This window comes from Propithecus coquereli, unplaced genomic scaffold (genome assembly GCF_000956105.1).
Source record: "Propithecus coquereli isolate 6110/MARCELLA unplaced genomic scaffold, Pcoq_1.0 Scaffold165, whole genome shotgun sequence".
Lineage (NCBI taxonomy): Eukaryota > Metazoa > Chordata > Mammalia > Primates > Indriidae > Propithecus > Propithecus coquereli.
This window is the reverse complement of record NW_012141080.1, coordinates 719321-737714: the sequence shown is the minus strand read 5'-3', so window position 1 is coordinate 737714 and position 18394 is coordinate 719321. Positions and strand designations below refer to the sequence as shown.

General features: G+C 45.2%; 1 protein-coding gene across 1 annotated transcript in view; it reads left to right on the top strand.

The window, feature by feature from the left end:
* Positions 1–10158, top strand: part of LOC105808001 (splicing factor 3B subunit 3) — a 37662-nt gene extending 27504 nt beyond the window's left edge. The window contains exons 4-12 of the mRNA XM_012641547.1: positions 3817–3991; positions 4722–4927; positions 5025–5181; positions 6140–6265; positions 6637–6849; positions 7413–7511; positions 8259–8402; positions 9036–9140; positions 9520–10158. Of these exons, the coding sequence (XP_012497001.1) occupies positions 3817–3991; positions 4722–4927; positions 5025–5181; positions 6140–6265; positions 6637–6849; positions 7413–7511; positions 8259–8402; positions 9036–9140; positions 9520–9660 (1366 nt within the window). The 3' untranslated portion in view covers positions 9661–10158. The remainder of the gene's footprint in view (positions 1–3816; positions 3992–4721; positions 4928–5024; positions 5182–6139; positions 6266–6636; positions 6850–7412; positions 7512–8258; positions 8403–9035; positions 9141–9519) is intronic.
* Positions 10159–18394: the final 8236 nt, after the last annotated feature.

The window sequence follows — 18394 nt, the reverse complement described above, 5'->3', positions numbered from 1 at the left end:
TACTTCTCTCCAAAACTAAATTCACAGAAGGCCACTGTGTGAGTCAGATAAAAACAGAGTTCTTGGGAGCTGATTAAACACCACTCTATGGTACTTAACTGTTAGAACCAATGAGTTCTGCTTTTTAGCTTTATGACTAATACTGCTGTGAATATTCATGTATGAGTTTTTGTGTGGTCTTGTTTTCATTTTTGTTATATACCTTTAAGAGTGGAATTGTTACGTTAAATGGTAACCTTGTGTTTAACTTTTAAATGAAGAACTGCCAGTCTGCTTTTCAAAGTCGCTGTACCATTTTCCATTCCCACTAGCAAATATGATGGTTCCAATTTCTCTACATCCTCGAAAGCACTTGTTATCTGACTTTTTTATTCTAGCTGTCCTAGTGGGTGTGAGGTGGTGTCGTGTGGTTTAGGTTAGTATTTCTCTGATGGCTGATGATGTTAAGCATCTTTAATGTGTTTATTGCCTTTTTCTTTGGAGTAATCTCTATTCAGATCCATTGCCCATTTTTTAATTGAGTTATTGTATTTTTAAGTATTGAGTTGTAAGAGTTCTTTATATGTTCAAGATAAAATTTCCCTATGAAATACATGATTTGCAGATACTTTTTCTTACAATTTGGGTTGTCTTTTTACTTTCTCAGTGGTGTCCTTTGTAACACAAAAGGCTAGTTTTGTTTTGTTTTTTATTTTTTTTTGATAATTACGTTTTTAAAAGTCCATCTGAGAACTACCTGAAGTCATCTTGGATATTACCAATGGCACATGCCCCCACTTTTATAAATGCTGGTTAACTTCATATTTTCCAAGAAAGAATACAGCATGGGAGCATCTGCCCTCCACTTTTGTACGTGTCTCCCAGAGGACAGGTGCTCTTTCTGCCTAGCGTCTGTTGGCATGGTAGGTGCCTTTATGGAAATACGTCAGTGTGTGGGTCAGACCAGAGGATTGAGAACCACAGGGTCAGTGGTTGTGGTTTTTGTTTTATGCTATACTTATTTTTTTCTTACAAAATGACCATTTTTGATACTTAAATGTTTCGTTTTATCACCCAGATGTTAGATGTTTGTAAAATATTTTAATTGGTGTCTCCAGAAAAGGAACATGCTAATTACTACTCAGAATTTAGATATCCATGGGAATGGGAATACCAGCAATCATAGCGTGTCAGAAAATGTTTTGACTTTTATTTTGTGCTCTTTTTATATATGATTCTGGTTCAGCTGTGTTTTTTCTCCCCCAGCACTTTGAAAGGGTTTTCTTCTGTCTTCCTTTTTTTTTTTTTTTTTTTTAGGTCTGTGGTCAGATTATATGTGATCTGTTTATTTGGGGGATATTTCTGTAGTTCTTAGGGAATTTTCTTTATTGTACTTGGTTTATGTTATGCTTCTTGGATCTGTTGGTTCATTTTATTTTATTCTGGAAATTTTTCATTGTTTTCCTGTTCTCCCCTTCTTTCCTTTTGGAGTTCTGATTAGGTGTGTGTTAAATCTTCTCATTCCATCTGTCCATGTCTTGCAGCCTTGTTTTTCTCCTCCATGTTGTTGTCTCACTGACTCTGTGCTACATTCTGGGTAACTCTTCAAATATAAAATCAGATTACTCGATATCATGCCCTGCCTGATACTGGCTCTTTTTCCTCACAGTGATGGAGAATTTATTGAAAAAGATTGCTTGCTTATGTATTTTCACTTGTAAAACATAAGTCTCTCGGTCTTTGCTTTTCATTGCCATTTGATTTTAGGAGAGGTAGAACAATTACTGGTTTGCTGTTGAATCATAGAAGTGTGAGTTCCCTTGGGGTCAAGTCTTTTCTGTTTTGTTCACCAGAGCATCTCAAGGCCTAGCTTAGCATCCTGACCCATAGAGAATAGGTCTCAGTGTATATTTATGTGTGGGAGGGACTGAGGAGAAAAGTCTGTGTATCCACTGAATGGGTAGTTGAGTTTCAGAAAGAATACCCATTGTTAAAACAAAAGGTATATAGCTCTTTAGCTATTCTTACTTCCTTGAGAATTCTTTAACAATTCTATTTTCCTGAATTATCTTAATTAAATAACAGTAATACCATTATTTTTAGTCCTCATGGAGGGGCATAATGGAGAGATGGAAGGAAAAATAGATTTGAAGTAAAGTTTTAGATAACCCCGAATGCCTTGCTTCCTTTAATTCAAGAGCGCCGTTGGTGGTTATTGAATAGAGAACTGTTGAATAGAGAAGGGCATGGTTATTTAGCTCCTTTATTTTTAAAATGGATGGGTCTTTTCTAAGCTTATCCTTCAGCCACTTCTCTCTCCTCAATTTCCTGTGTATCTTTATTAAACGTGAGTTTTATGGATGTACTAGTAAATATGTACATATGTTCTTTTTCTTTGTACATAGAGAGCATATTGCATAGACTGTTTTACACCATGCTTTTCTAACTTAATAGTATGTCTCAGAAATCTCTTGATATCAATATTGTATGGCATTCATGATCTGTTTTATAGCCACAGAGTCTTCTGTTACACGGATGGTACCATAGTTTATTTAACTAAACTAGTCTTATCTTGGATATTTACAGTGTTTTGCTTTTAACAGTGCTGCAGTGAAAAACCTAATACATACATCATTCCCACATGTGTGCGAATAAATCTGTAGGATAAATTCTTACAAGTGGAGTTACTGGGACAAAGGATATATTTGGCATTTTAGCAAATTATATTGCCTATCTTTTTTCCTTCCTTGACTCACATTCCCTACCTTAAGTCTGAGATCCTTGTGTTTCTTTTCTGTTTTTTCTTTTTTTTTTTTTTTTTAACCAAAGAGTTGCTGGCTTGCTTTTAATTTTTTACAAGTGTAATCAACCAGGCGAGGGTGGTAGAGGCTATTTCTCAACAACTTCTCACAGAAACTCAAATTTGAGGTTTTTCTTTGGAGTAAAACAGGCTCTTCACTATTGACAAGGTTATTCCTGAATTGCAGAAATTCTCCATGTTTTTCCCCTATGTTCAATCTTGGCTGCCACAGTTAGAAAGTGCACGAACACTTTTTTCTTGCATCTGTAGTAGGAAACTTAGCAGCAGACAGTAACTACTCCAGCTCTGTCAAATAGATGCACTCTTCGTATTTCTAATTCTTAAACTTTTCTCAGGTTTGGGGGTTCAATTCGTTGTTGGCTCCACACTTTTTTCCCACCTGCAAAATTTTATTTGGCATTTCATGTCTGCTGTCATCTCCTGTTTCATTTTCTTTGTAGGTTTTTACCTTTTTTTTTTTTTGAGACAGAGTCTCACTCTGTTGCCCGGGCTAGAGTGCCGTAGTGTCAGCCTAGCTCAGAGCAACCTCAAACTCCCAGGCTCAAGCGATCCTTTTGCCTCAGCCTCCCTAGTAGCTGGGACTACAGGCATGTGCCACCATGCCTGGCTAATTTTTTCTATTTTTAGTTGTTTGGCTAATTTCTTTCTATTTATAGTAGAGACAGGGCTCAAGAGATCCTACTGCCTCAGCCTCCCAAGTAGCTGGGACTACAGGCATGCCCAGCTAATTTTTTCTATATATTTTTAGTTGTCCAATTAATTTCTTTCTATTTTTAGTAGAGACGGGGTCTGGCTCTTGCCATGAACAGTGGTGAGGTATTGTTGAAGAGGGTGGCCTTTCTACAGATTGTCTCCTATGCAGAATCTAGATTAGAAGGCTGTTGTTTCACATTGCCTGATGCCAACATTAGGGCTTCAGGGATTGATGTGTTTGCTATAACTGCTCATGGTCCATTTCAACACTGGTTTGTAGGTCCTCAGTGAGGACCTGTTAACTGCCTTGCCTTTTGTCATAGGATTTTGGCATTAGAGAAGCTAGGTGCTGTCTTCAATCAAGTAGCCTTTCCGCTACAGTACACGCCCAGGAAATTTGTCATCCACCCTGAGAGTAACAACCTTATCATCATTGAAACGGACCACAATGCCTACACTGAGGCCACAAAAGCTCAGAGAAAGCAGCAGATGGCAGAGGTAATGAGACTGACCTTCAAGGGTTCAGTTGTGAAATTGTATTGAAAGTCTAAATCCCCATAATTGTTGATTATATTCTTTGCTATTTTTAAAGATCTTTCAGGTCCTTTGAGCAAAATCCTTTGCCAACTATTTTGATTTAGAGGCTTTCTTGTGACCCAGGACTAATACACTGATCTTGGTTTATTCAGAATTCAGCTCCCTCTCTGGAACAGAGTTCTTTACTCCTTGAGCTTCCGAAATAGACTGTGTTATATGTTTCCTGGATTCAGGCCCAAAGGAGACAGCTTTCATGTTCGCATAACACCAGCTCTTTCCAGAAATCATTTCTCAGCAAAAACCAAATAGCCACAACCATATAGAACTGTATCCAGTCTGAAAGAGAGGAGACAAGTAGTCTTAGCAAGGGAAATCAGATGGGTTAGGTAGAAAAATGGCATTTTCATTTTCATGTTTCTCAAACCACTAGTGCAGTATTTGCCAAAGCCAATGTTCTTTTTGGCATTTTCTACTGATATGTAACTAGCAATATCTGGTTTTCCCTTTAGTGATCTTCCACTTCTTGTCTGTACACCTCTCCCTTTAATCTTCATTTTGGGAAGTCCTGGTTTTGGATGACAGAGTTTGCTACTTTATGTATCATGAACTCCCCCTGGAGTGTTCTTGCTACTTAATCCACTTCTCATCCAGCGCCCACCTCTGAACTCAATTCTTTGCTGTTTGGGTTTAGGAAATGGTGGAAGCGGCAGGGGAGGATGAGCGGGAGCTGGCTGCAGAGATGGCAGCGGCATTCCTCAATGAAAATCTCCCTGAATCCATTTTTGGAGCTCCCAAGGCTGGCAGCGGGCAGTGGGCCTCTGTGATCCGGGTGATGAATCCCATTCAGGGGAATACACTGGACCTTGTCCAGCTGGAGCAGAATGAGGCAGCTTTTAGGTAAGGAACCCAAGACAATCCAGGTTTTGGTGGACTGGGACAGGAGCTCTCTGGGTCTTGACTAATGCCTGACTCTTACTGTTTTCTCTGTATGTAGTGTGGCCGTGTGCAGGTTCTCCAACACTGGGGAAGACTGGTATGTGCTGGTGGGCGTGGCTAAGGACCTGATACTGAACCCCCGATCTGTGGCAGGGGGCTTTGTCTATACTTACAAGCTTGTGAACAATGGGGAAAAACTGGAGTTTTTGCACAAGGTAGGAATCAGTTGTTCTCCTGGATCTTAGGTCCGACAAATTCTCCCACTTTTGCTTGAGTTAGGGGTCAGGTCTTCTGGGGACCAGCTCCTTGATTCTCATCCATCTCCTGGCAGCACATGGCATACACTGGGGCATTCATACTTAAGTGGTGCTGCAATGCGTGGGAATCCCACAGGAAGCCTTTGTGCTGACCACCCACAATGGCGAGATAGACGCACACGGAATCAATCGCCCCTTGTTTGTTGTCTTATTAAGAAGGCAGTAGATCGTGACCAAAATTCAGCAGTTTAAAGAATTAATATTCTCTGGGAAGTTACTGTTCAATGGGTACACAGTTTCAGTTTGGGAAAGTTCTGGAGATGATGGTGGTGGTCGCACAATAGTAAATGTACTGTTGAATGTACTTAATGCCACTGAAGTGTATACTTAAAAATGATTAAAATGGTAAACTTGATGTATGTAGCCACAGTTTTTAAAATAAAAAAAATTCTCTTCTCTACATCAATAGCACATGAATATGACTCCTACCCTAAAGCCCTTCCATAAAGGGTATACCTTTTAGGAAATAATTACTTCACGGACCTTTCTTTGTGTTAACATTTGTCTCCTTTACAACTGAGGTATCACTTTCATTCCTTTCCCATCCCTTCACAAACGAGGCTTCACTGTTATTCCATGGTACCAGTTTAACCAAGCACAGGCTCTGGGCAGCATTCTTCAGGTACCAGGACTTCTTTTCACTTGTGGCATTGATCCACTCGCTGGATGAAGTGGAGCATGTGGGACCTGTTTACCCAACACCCTGTTTTGTGGCGGCTGCCGTATGTGAGGTTTATCACTTGCTGGCTGTCTTCCTGACAGGTCCTGTAGAAGAAGGCGTTTCTGGGTGGAGGGGGTGGAATCGATACATGGCTCTGTGCTCTGATAGCTGCATCACCTGTTTTTCCTCTCACAGACGCCAGTGGAAGAGGTCCCCGCTGCCATTGCCCCATTCCAGGGGAGGGTGTTGATTGGTGTGGGAAAGCTTTTGCGTGTCTATGACTTGGGGAAGAAGAAGTTACTCCGAAAGTGTGAGAATAAGGTAAATGTGCTGACACTGGGGCTGGGATCCAGCTAACGGAACAGGAGAAGGCATTGGTGTAGTGGTGGACGCTAATTTTTAAAATGATGTGTCTTTGTTGGGGCTGTGTTGTACTTTCCCATTTTCAGCTTCAGAATTAGGCCCTTGAGTCTTGAGAAGAGCAGGAGTAGAAGGATCTTGTTTCTTGACTTCTTCAAACCAAGAATCAGCTTTCTATCCTGCCTGTTTCTTTAAGCTCTTTTTCCTACCTTCTAGGCATCTATTGCTCACTGCAGTTCTATAGACCCGCATGTGTCATGGGCAGGGAAAGCTGCACTTTCTGTGGGTTCTGAACTCCAGAGTTACACCCATTGCTGTCCTTGTTTTCCTAGCATATCGCCAATTATATCTCTGGGATCCAGACTATTGGGCACAGGGTAATAGTGTCTGACGTCCAAGAAAGTTTCATCTGGGTTCGCTACAAGCGGAATGAGAACCAGCTCATCATCTTTGCCGATGACACCTACCCCCGATGGGTCACTACAGCTAGCCTCCTCGACTACGACACTGTGGCTGGGGCAGACAAGTTCGGCAACATATGCGTGGTGAGTGGATGTTCACTTGGGTTACAGGGATGTGTGGGAAAGCTGGGCAGTTTATTATTTGGGGTAAAGCCAAGGACCCAGGATTATGATCCCTAATATGGGAACTAAAAGTGGGTATAAAATTCAATCTTACTAAAGCTAACTCTTTATAAAAAATACACTCTTCCAGCCTTCTTGATTTTGCTCTTTGTTTACCTCCCTCTTCCCTATGGAACATGATTTAATAATAGGTTTAGTTTGAGCTAATGACTAATACTTATTTTCATGTCATGCTAGAACTTCGGCTTATCTTTTTAAGCCCAGCCTGACTTCTCTTGTCTATGTTCTGTGATTTTGTTTTTGCTCTTGGCTGTGTTAAACCCTTGCTCAGGAGTTGATTTTCTTGAGTTTCTCACTCCTCAGACACAGCTCCTACCCACCAGAACAGTCAGGAGACTTGGGCTCAGGCCTCTGCCTAAGTGCCCCTAGACTTGCTCGCAGGCACCTGGGGCAAACATGTTGCTTGGTGACCTAGGTGAGCAGGTGCAGGACCCAGCGCTGTGATTTGTGTTGCTTCCTTGTAGGTGAGGCTCCCACCTAACACTAACGATGAAGTGGATGAGGATCCCACAGGAAACAAAGCCCTGTGGGACCGAGGCTTGCTCAACGGGGCCTCCCAGAAGGTAAGATTGCAGAGAGGGCCCAGGGGAAGGCACTGCTTAGTACCTTTCCTATTGCCCTCACTGAAGAAACAATTTTTAGTGAGCTATCCCCAGTGCAGACTGCCTGGCGCTCGCCCGTGCATGGTCCTTTTTTCTTGGAGATCCCTGTGCTGATGATGCATAGCCTGTGATGGATGAATGCTGGGTTTGACATCAAGTGACTAAATCACTATCCGTTTTTGTGACTCTGTAAAGTAGAAATTTTTCTGAGACATTTTATCAGTCAGTATAAAAATCTTTTTGGAGAGTAGTGAGTTCCTTAGAGAAGGTGATTATAAGGTTCATTCCCAGTACTAAGCAGCTCTTGTCTGAGGTGTATCCTGGGCACTACTCCTCTGCTATAGATAGCCATGGACTCCTTTAATAGAGCATCTGTGGACTTGTGAAAACAACTTTTTTAGAGGGGCAAGCCTAGTGATTGCTGGGTTTTTTTTTATAGTTTTCTGTGGTTTTATTTTTTTATTGCAGACTCGATAATTTAACAAAAAGGTTTTAGGTTATAATTGTTTGTGAGAAATGATCTGACTTCAGCATGTTTGTGAGGCATTAAACTTTAAATGATGACAGAATTTTAAGTATTTTTAGATTTTAGTAATTTCTGGATTTTAATTGATGGTGAAATGTGCCTTTGGGGCACTGCTTGCTCTTGGGAGTCCAGAACAGGCTTCCAAAGGCACACATAGTTACTAGTCTGTTTTTGACTTGCAGGCAGAGGTGATCATGAACTACCATGTTGGGGAGACAGTGCTGTCATTACAGAAGACCACGTTGATCCCTGGAGGCTCCGAGTCACTTGTCTATACCACCTTGTCAGGAGGAATTGGCATCCTTGTCCCGTTCACATCCCATGAGGTGAGCGCTCACACATTGCTCTGGCCTTGGCTTTCCTGAGGTTGTTTCTTAGTGCTGAATCTGCCTGAGAGGGCAAATCCATTTGTCCTCACTTGTAACTCGGAGTGTTCTGGAAATTATAAGGTAACTAAAGCGCCTGGAGTGATAGGAATTCTGATTTTCCTCCCTGGGGAAGGCCATTTCTTTTTATGCTGTACTAGGATTTTGTTCAGTTGTGATGTGGGTATAAGGTTAGCCTGAGCCTAAAGCCCCAGAGCCAAATTCCACAGACTAGGAAAGATGGAATGATGTTTGTTGGGGCACGAGTTGCCTCATGGAATCAACTCTCGTGTTGGCCAAGTTTGGTATGTTTCATTCCAGCCAAGGAAGCTGCGTTCAGGAATCTAACCTCACGTACCACTCTTTACATATGGCATTCTCTCTTATACTACAAATACAATGAATTCTCCCTTTGGGTTTTAACTCTCCTTGTAGCAGAAAAACCTGTGATCATCAGAAGAGTAAATAGACATTCACCATTTGTTTGGGTGGTAGAGATCAGAGGCTTGTCTGTTCATTGTGCTTGTGGAAACCACAGCCTAGTAGTTGAAATCACTTTTTTCTCAGTGACAGATTCTTTGTTTCTATCACTAGGACCATGACTTCTTCCAGCATGTGGAAATGCATCTGAGATCTGAGCATCCCCCTCTCTGTGGGCGGGACCACCTCAGCTTTCGTTCCTATTATTTCCCTGTTAAGGTAGGTTGAGGGAATCTGGGTTGGGAAGGAAGATCCTCAACCCATTTCATCTGGTCTTTTCTCTGGGCCTCCGTCTGAGAAAAGAGTGGGGCAGTCCTGAGTGAAGGAACAGCAAGGGAGTGGATTGATGGAAGCAGTACTGGGGGGTATGGTCAGTGATACTTAATGTTCAGAGTCCTCTTCCCTCCGGACAGACCACAGCCAGAGAGAAAGCTTCACCAGTTCTGCCAACCTGAACTCTCAATACTAGGGGTCAACTTAGAATAGTATTCCTGGCTCTACAAATGGGGTTCTGGGGGAGAATAAAAAGCTTTCACTACAGTGTTTGTTCCTTATTTTGCACCATTTTCTTTTCCTTCTTCTGTTCTCCATGTCTTAGAATGTGATTGATGGAGACCTCTGTGAGCAGTTCAACTCCATGGAGCCCAACAAACAAAAGAATGTCTCTGAAGAACTAGACCGAACCCCACCTGAGGTATCCAAGAAGCTTGAAGATATCCGGACCCGTTATGCCTTCTGAGTCCCCCCTTTACGCCTTCTGAGTCCCCCCTTTACCTGTGGGGCTTGCCAGAGACTGTGTTTTATTTCCCCCACCACCATCACCACCACCTGGCTTCTGCCATATGGCAGAAGAAGTGTGACTGGATAATTAAGACTTTGCAATATGAAAGCCAGTAGCTCTTTCCCCTCACCGCGGAATGACTGGTTTCCCCTAAAATTGGCACTGAGATTTGCTACACTTCTCCTCACCTAGTATGTAATACATCACCCCAGGTTCCAGTGTGGAACACGATGTGCCCTGTTCCCCACAGCCGTCCCTGCATTGGTATTTCTGGCTCTTGTCTAATTTTGTACACGTCCTTAATTTTTAACTGTTTTTCCTGTAAATATAGTTTTGTACAATGTTATCTCTGCGGGAGGGAGGGAGGCAAGCTAAGGTGGCACCAGGTTGGATAGATTATAGCTCCTGAGTTCTACCACTCTGGAACCTAACCGGAAACATAAACCTAGTTTTTAAGGTGGCAGACATCCACGTGTCTTTTTCTGGGGATGAGAATTTAGGTGGGAGATTTGAGCCCGAGTTGGACCAAGAGGAAATGAGTATACTCCTCCTTTCCAGGCATCTACCTGGGCTTCTGAAAGCCTGTGGCCTTCAACTCCCAGCCCTGTGATGATTTCTTTGGCTTTTCCTGATTCTTCATGCTCTGCTGATGAAACTTAGGCTCAATAACCATGTGGACATCCACTCCTCTTCCCATTGGATACTGATGAAGGGTGGCTAATTTTTCTTCCTGTTTTAGCGTCCTTCTACTCTGAGATCTTGGAATGAGGGGTTTAGCATGAATTCCAATTTAACAGATGGGTCTATAACTCCTCAGAAGATCTTTGGCGCCATGACTACTAGGAAGGGTCAGTAAGTACAGAAGAATCCGGATACTTGACTGCCCTTGGGACGGTCAGTATATATGGGCCCTGTTTAAGGGGGAAGCGGCTGACTCTGCAGCACACATCTCAGGTGGGTTCCTGAGGGCCTTTGGGATGTAAGGAGGGAGCGCCGAGAGCCTGTCAGCCATAAGTGGCCCAGTTTCAGAAGTGTTCCAGCCCACACCTGGGAATTCCTGCTCTTGCTTCGCTGTGTGGGAAACCCTAATCTTCCAGGCACTCCTTCAGTCACATTGAACCTGGAGAAGCTGAGCTCACTGCTCTTCTCAGTACTTCACAAAGAAAAGCCTTTCGTCTGCATGTGCTCAGCCACCTAAATGGAGCAGATTCTCGATGGCTAGCACTGGGCGCGAATCAGGAATGGTAGTAGTGAGACACAGTCTGACTGATCAGCTCAGAGAGGAGGGTTCTTTCCCTTGAAACCGAATATCTCTTTAGTCATGACTTGGTTTTAGATCAGTCAGTAGCCACCCAGGTTTTGCCAGGAGTTGAATCCTTAAATAACATGTTTTTTTTTTTTTTCCTCACTGAGCTCATGGATTTGCATTTGGAAAGCCTGATTTCAGGGCTCATTTTGTCCTGTGGCCCTAAATCCATTTGTATGGTGTTGACATTTAGTAGTCTGAGAAACTCACCATAAATATTTTGAGCAACGGTTCCCTATTCCTGTCCTCTCCTAACTCAGGTTAGACTGAAATACATGTTCTTTCTATAGTAGTAGGGGGTTATGTAAGAAAGAAAAACTTGCCGCGACTGGGTTTCCTCTGCAAGTCCATCCATCAGTTTGCTTGTTCTCCGTAAGAGGAAGGGCTCTGACAAGCACTGGAGTGCCAGAGCAGGAAATGGGGCTTGAATATGCTGAGAGGAGGAATTTTGTCTTGTTCGTAGATGTTGCTTCAGGCCCTACAAAAGGTGTTTAAGAACTTTCAGTGATTGGATGTGGCTCAGTTACAAGTTCCATCTGTGTAGCTGTTAAGGGCACCTAGTTGATGTCTGGTTTGCTTGAGCAGCCAGGTAAACAGGGAGCTCTCCAACCTTGCAGGACACAGTGAGGCTGCTGCGGAACTTGGGAGGATGTGAAGACACAGAGGCCTCTGCCCTGGCTGTTAGGTTTGCTCTCAACCTGCCCCTTTGTCAAGCCCCCGTGACTTGGATCTAAGGACTGAAACGTTTTCATCTGTCTCAGCTTTCCCTTGACCTTATGGACAGAGGTTCTGCAGATGTTATTTCCTTTGGAAGATCCTTGCCAAGAATAGCATTCCTTTGGGGGAGGGGGTTCAAGTTGGACTGCAGATGGAATGTTGCTTTTCTAGGTTAGTGTCAGCTATTGCGAGAGGGCTGCCTGGGCTGGGGAAGGCTCCTTGGGGGTTTGCTGGTCTCCAGGATTCAGGCTGCTCCCAGGACTGCAGCTTTTCTTGAGCTCACTAGAGGGAAGCCAGAAATGTTGAGGCATTCTTTCGATGGGATCGGCCTGGCTTTCACTTTTTTTATTGTTTAGAGACAGAGTCTCACTCTGTCACCCAGGCTAGAGTACAGTGGTGCAATCATAGCTCACTGTAACCTCTTAACTCCTGGGCTCAGGCATCTTCCCACTTCAGCCTCCTGAGTAGCTGGGACTATAAGCACAGGCTGCCACACCCGGCCTAAATTCTGTTTTCAGCTCAAAATAGGAATGACATGTTTGAGTCATCCACTTGCTCATTTGCATATAGAATATTGTATATGAATATTTTATTACATGCTTAAAATTAATTTTTAAGGGCTATATCCAGAGCTCAGAAGAAACATCGCTGCTGCTAAAATCAAATTTTGTCTAAGAAAATAACAATGGACGGGGGAAAACAGATGGCTCTGGGGTATGTGGCAGGGACTCAGTAAAACACCTGCTTGGTCATGGTAGATTTACATTTGGAGATCTGATGGCCAATCGTGCCATGTGCCTGTGAAAATGAGGCAAACTGAAATCAGCATGTACAGGCTACACACCAGTCCTAACCAGCACAACCAAGAGCTGTTCCTGTGGAAAGCTGTCATCAGGAGACATGCTAACCCACTAGAAGAGGCAGCTAAATTTATTTATTCCACAAGTGTTTACTGGATACCTACCTACTATGTGTCACCTCCTTCTAGGTCTGCTCTGCACCCAGAGGTTGGAAGAGAGTTCTTATAACCTGGCAGTCTGTTCCTCTCAGGTTGGTGGCAAGGTGAGTCTGCCAGAGAGCCTGGCAGCAAGTCTCAGAAGAGCCTAAAGCCATGTTTCTGGTTTCCTCAGATACAGCAGGCACAGCCTTGAGGCTTTTTTTTTTTTTTTTTTTGAGATAGAGTCTCACTTTGTTGCCCGGGCTAGAGTGAGTGCCGTGGCGTCAGCCTAGCTCACAGCAACCTCAGACTCCTGGGCTCAAGCAATCCTTCTGCCTCAGCCTCCCAAGTAGCTGGGACTACAGGGATGCGCCACCATGCCCGGCTAATTTTTTTTCTATATATTTTTAGCTGTCCAATTAATTTCTTTCTATTTTTGGTAGAGACGGGGGGTCTCACTCTTGCTCAGGCTGGTCTCGAACTCCTGAGCTCAAACAATCCGCCCGCCTTGGCCTCCCAGAGTGCTAGGATTATAGGCGTGAGCCACCGCGCCTGGCCACAGCCTTGGGGCTTTTAGGAAAAATCAGAAGGTCCTAAGTCTGAAAAATGAGGTGAGAGGTGGTAGAGGGGTTTAGGTCAGGAAATAGTAGAAACCCTGTAGTAGTGCTTATTCACCCCAGCTAGACGGTAAAATCCTCTGCATTGTCAGAATAGACTTCCTGGTTTGTGCCCCTTAAGATTAAATCTCTGCTGGCGGCTGGGTGAGGTGGCTTATGCCTGTAATCCCAGCACTTTGGGAGGCGGAGGCAGGAGGATTGCTTGAGACCAGGAGTTCGAGACCAACCTGGGCAACATAGCAAGACTCCATCTCTACAAAAAATGTTAGCCAGGTGTGGTGGCTTGCACCTGTAGTTCCAGCTACTGGAGAGGCTGAGGCAGGGGGATCGTTTGAGCCCAGGAGCTTGAGTTGGGGTGAGCTATGATTGTGCCGCTGCACTCCAACCTGGGTGACAGCCAGACCCTGTCTTTAAAAACAATAAACAAAAATAAAATGAAAGACTCTGCCGGTGATATCTGCATTTCACAATCTAGTGTTAATGATCGGTAGCTCTGATAGGGAATAAGAGAACATTGCTTCTTGTCAAAATGAAGCCAAAAAAAATTGTCAAAGACATCAAAGAAGGCCAGGCATGATGGCTCATGCCTGTAATCCCAGCAATTGGGGAGGCCAAGGTGGGAGGACTACTTGAGGCCAGGAGTTCAAGACTGGCCTAAGCAACATAGCAAGACTCCATCTCTACAAAAAAAAATTTGTGGGGCATGGTGGCGTGCATCTGTAGTCCCAGCTAGTCAGGAGGCTGAGACTCCTCCCAAGCTGGGTTGCTTGGCCCAGGGGTTTGAGGCTGCAGTGAGCTATAATCACGCCACTGCACTCCAGCTTCGGTGACAGAGTGAGACCCTGTCTCTTAAAAAAAACAAAAAACCTCAAAACCAAGTTTGGAAATTCCAGGATTCCAGTTTCGGAAAAGGGGCTGGGAGAGCCCACCTGGAAGCTGGAGGGCCCTGTTCAGCACCTGCCCCACCCCCACGTCCAGCACCTCTGTCAGTACCCAGAGGAAGCCCACCTCAGTTACCACCTCTCACTGCCATCCAGAGCCTGGTCTTCCAGTTTTAACTCACAGGCACACCCAACAGAACTTGCCCACGTCTCTGACTGCAAACAAAGAAGGAAAGGAGAGGTGCTTTTGATTTGGTCATTTGGGGAGAATTTTCACAAGTTATTAATTTGGGGCCATGACTATATGTGTATGAGCTGGTGACATGTGACAGTCAAGAGAAGTATTAGTATTTACTGAGGGTTATTAGGGCCTAATGCTGTTATGAAGATATGCTGGGGTATCTGTTGCCTTTAGGCAGTCAATGCTGTAATGGTAGACAGGCAACTTTGCCGCATAAAACAGAAACAAGATTCTGCCAAATGCCAAGTGGGGGTGAAGCCCATGAAGAGAGCACTGCATGTGGAGTCAGATGACCTGGGTTCACTAACCTCTAAGCACAATCTCGGTTTCCTGGCTGTAAAATGGGAGAGTAAGACAGACAACCTGGGATCATGGTAACAGGGAAGTGTGTTCACTGAGCATCCAGGGGGCTGAGGAGGTGTGGCCACCAAACTGGGTCTCTGGGCCCAGGAGACCTGAATATTGATGCTTTGAGAGACAGGGGCACCATTCCAAGCCAAAGGCTCCAGCGAGGGCACAGTGGGGTTTGTTTAGGCTTCTGTCAGGCCCCAGTGAGATCCTGTGGCTGTGCCCGTCACCTCCACCCCCTCTTCCCTCCCACGAGCTGCCCAACTGGTATGAATCAACGCCTTGGCAGGGCTCTAGAGCAGGGCCTTGCAGAGGGTATGTACAGTGCAGCCACTGCCCAGGAGACCAGGGGTGGGGAGTTAGCTGGGACATTCCAGCGTGGGTGCTATTGTACTGCTGCAAGTCCAGTTGTGTCGATCAATGGAGAAAGCATTTCTTGTGCTGGGCACTGGCATTCAGAATAAGGCATGCCAGCATGTCTAGGACAGTATTTCCTGAACTAGGTGTGGTGGAGTCCCAGCTGTTAATTAGGGGCCTCTTAATAGAGGATTCTGTGCTCACGTTCAGGGAAAGGCTGCAAACTGTCCTCTTGGATAGTTCAAGACTTTGAACTCAGTCCTCCCTCCCCCTGTACCTCCACCTGCCTGGGGGGGTTGGCCCACCCCAGCTACTCTAAGTACAATCTAGTGGAATCTGGTAGAGATTATGGAGCTGCCTCTGCAGGTGCCTGCAGAGCTCTGCCAGGCAGGGCTGTTCCCAGCTCAGTCACTCTCATGCAGGTACAGGGAGGATGTCCGTGGGGGCAGGACTGAGGGAAAGGGCCTCTCCTCTGCTGTCTCTAGAAACTCCCACAAGTGTGGTCTCTGGACAGGCCCGAGTCGTGTGGGAAAAGCCCAGGCTCCAGGGTCAGACCTGCTGGGGATGCTTGGGTAAGTGTTCACCTCTCGGAGCTCATGTCCCCCATGTAGACTGGTAGGCTGGGTAATTCATCGGTCCTCAGCGGCAACCGTGTGTATCAGAGAAAGGCCTTGTCTCCCTCTAACGGCCCCCACCCCATACACACACACACAGACTGAAGTCACCACCACAGCATCCGCTTTTTTTTTTTAAGAGACAAGGTCTCGTTCTGTCGCCCAGGCTGGAGTACAGTGGCTTACTGCAGCCTCGAACTCCTGGACTCAAGTGATCCTCCCTCCTCAGCCTCCCAAGTCGCTGGGACCACAGGCAGGTACCACCAGGCCTGTCTCCACATCACCCAGTTTTCTTTATTTTTGCGAGAAGAGGTTTTTGTCAGGGTCTGTGTGTTCTGGAGAGGAGCTGGGGCAGCCCCTTCAAACAGTGCAAGCTGCTTGGGAACCAGGGTCTGGGGTTCTGGGGACTCCTGCACCGTCGGTCAGTCGGAACAGTCCCCTGGCTGGTCCCCTGCCTTTGAGGCTCCTTCCTACTCCTCACCACTCCCAGGCAGGCTGGGGCCACGTGGCCCTGTCCCGCCCTTGCTGGCTCCAGTCCCTGACTTGGAACCGCAGTGGCTTGCTTTCCCCGCCCGTCCTTCTCATCAGAGGGGAAGCCTGCATTGTGGGCTGGGGACAGCCGCAGCCTCTCCCACCTGGCACCCACTGCCCGCAGCCCCTAGGCACACGCTCTGGACCCTGGAGCCCCTTAAAGCCACCAGCAAACTGTAGAAGACTGTCCTGGCACGTGAACAGGTAAGAAGGCCATGGGTGTTCTCTCACATGGCTTGCTTTCCTCTGCCTCTGATGACCTGGCTTCCCCACACCGATTTCACTGCTGCTTCACTAATCACAGCAAGAGGGACTCAAGCTAGACTTGATGTAGACAGTCCCAGCCAAGAAGCTCTGAAGTATGTCTCTGATAAATGGTGTGAATGGTCTGGTCTGGGTTTCGTTTTTTAACCTTTGCCTTCATCAGCCCTGCAGGAAACAGCAGATCCACATAACCATAAAACAAATCGCTCCTCTCTGTGTGCCCTGCTGAGTTTCATCAATTGACAACTGGTTGTCATGCGTCACGGGGATTGCACCACTGTGTACTGCTGGAGTTCTTTAGACCTTCATGTGCCGTGTGCATGAACTATTACTTGCATGAATTACTTTATCAAAAATTAATTGGTTTAAAGTTGTTCAAAGGAAAGGAAAAAAAATCAATGGCATAGGTAAGTTTTTCTCATTCAGATGTATTTCTGAAATTAAAATGAAGTGTCTGCTTTTACACTTTGTTTTTATTTTATCTATCTATCTATCTATCTATTTTAGAGACAGGGTCTCTCTCTGTTGCCCAGGCTAGTGTGCAGTAGTGTCATCAAAGCTCAGTAAGGCCTCAAACTTCTGGGCTCAAGGGATCATCCTGCCTCAGCCTCCCAAGTAGCTGGGACTACAGGTGTGTACCACCATACTCAGCTAATTTTTTTAATTTGTTGTAGAGGCAGGGTCTCCTTATGTTGCCCAGGCTGGTCTTGAACTCCTGGGCTCAAGTGATCCTCCCACCTGGGCCTCCCAAAGTACTGAGATTACAGGCGTGAGCCACCATACCTGACCTTTATTTTATTTTTTTTTACTTTTTTTTGAGACAGAGTCTCACTCTCTTGCCTGGGCTAGAGTACCATGGCATCAGCCTAGCTCACAGCAACCTCAAACTCCTGGGCTCAAGCAATCTTTCTGCCTCAGCCTCCCGAGTAGCTGAGACTACAGGCATGCACCACCATGCCTGGCTAATTTTTTCTATATATTTTTAGTTGTCTGATTAATTTCTTTCTATTTTTAGTAGAGACGGGGGTCTCGCTCTTGCTCAGGCTGGTCTCGAACTCCTAAGCTCAAGCAATCCTCCTGCCTCGGCCTCCCAGAGTGCTAGGATTACAGGCGTGAGCCACCATGCCCGGCCTCTGGCCTTTATTTTAAATGCACAGAAACCAACTGACTAGATGTTATCATAAGGTCCACGTGGCATTCATCATGTTAACAAACCCATCCCAGAACGTGCAGCCTTTGTCCTCGATGGTGATGTGGGATTTCTTCCAGGTGTTTTGCAATTAATAATTCTGCTTTTATGGACAACTCTGTGGAAATAATGTTTTTTGGTCTTTTTGTTTTTTTTTTCCCTTGGATTGAGATTTGTCCAATTTTTTTTGGTCTTTTAAGTTGTTTTTTTTCCCCTCTCCTTGGATTTTATTCTCCATCCAGAACAAATACATGGGACAAAGGGCAAGAACATTTTTGTAGCTCAGCTCATGCCACACATGGGTTCAGCTCACTTACAAGAATTAGAGGACTGATTTACTGATTTCCAGGACCATGGTGTCAGGATGGGGTGGACGAGGGACATGTGATCGCTGGGATTTTTCGGGAAGGAGGATGGCAGCAGTCTGGCACAGTGGTTAGGAGCTTGGCCTCTGAAGGCAGACTAGCCTGGGTTTGTATACTGTAGCTGCCTGACCTTGACCTCTCACCTAATAACTTCATTCTGCCTCAGTTCATGTGTAAAACAGAAATTATAAGACTTGTTAGGGATGTTGGAAGACGGGGACCTAGCACAATGTCTGGTGGTGCTTAATAAGCACCCCTGGAGGGCTCTTCTAGGCCTGAGGCTTTCCCTGGGCAGAACTGAGAAGGTCAAGAGTGGATGGGTGGT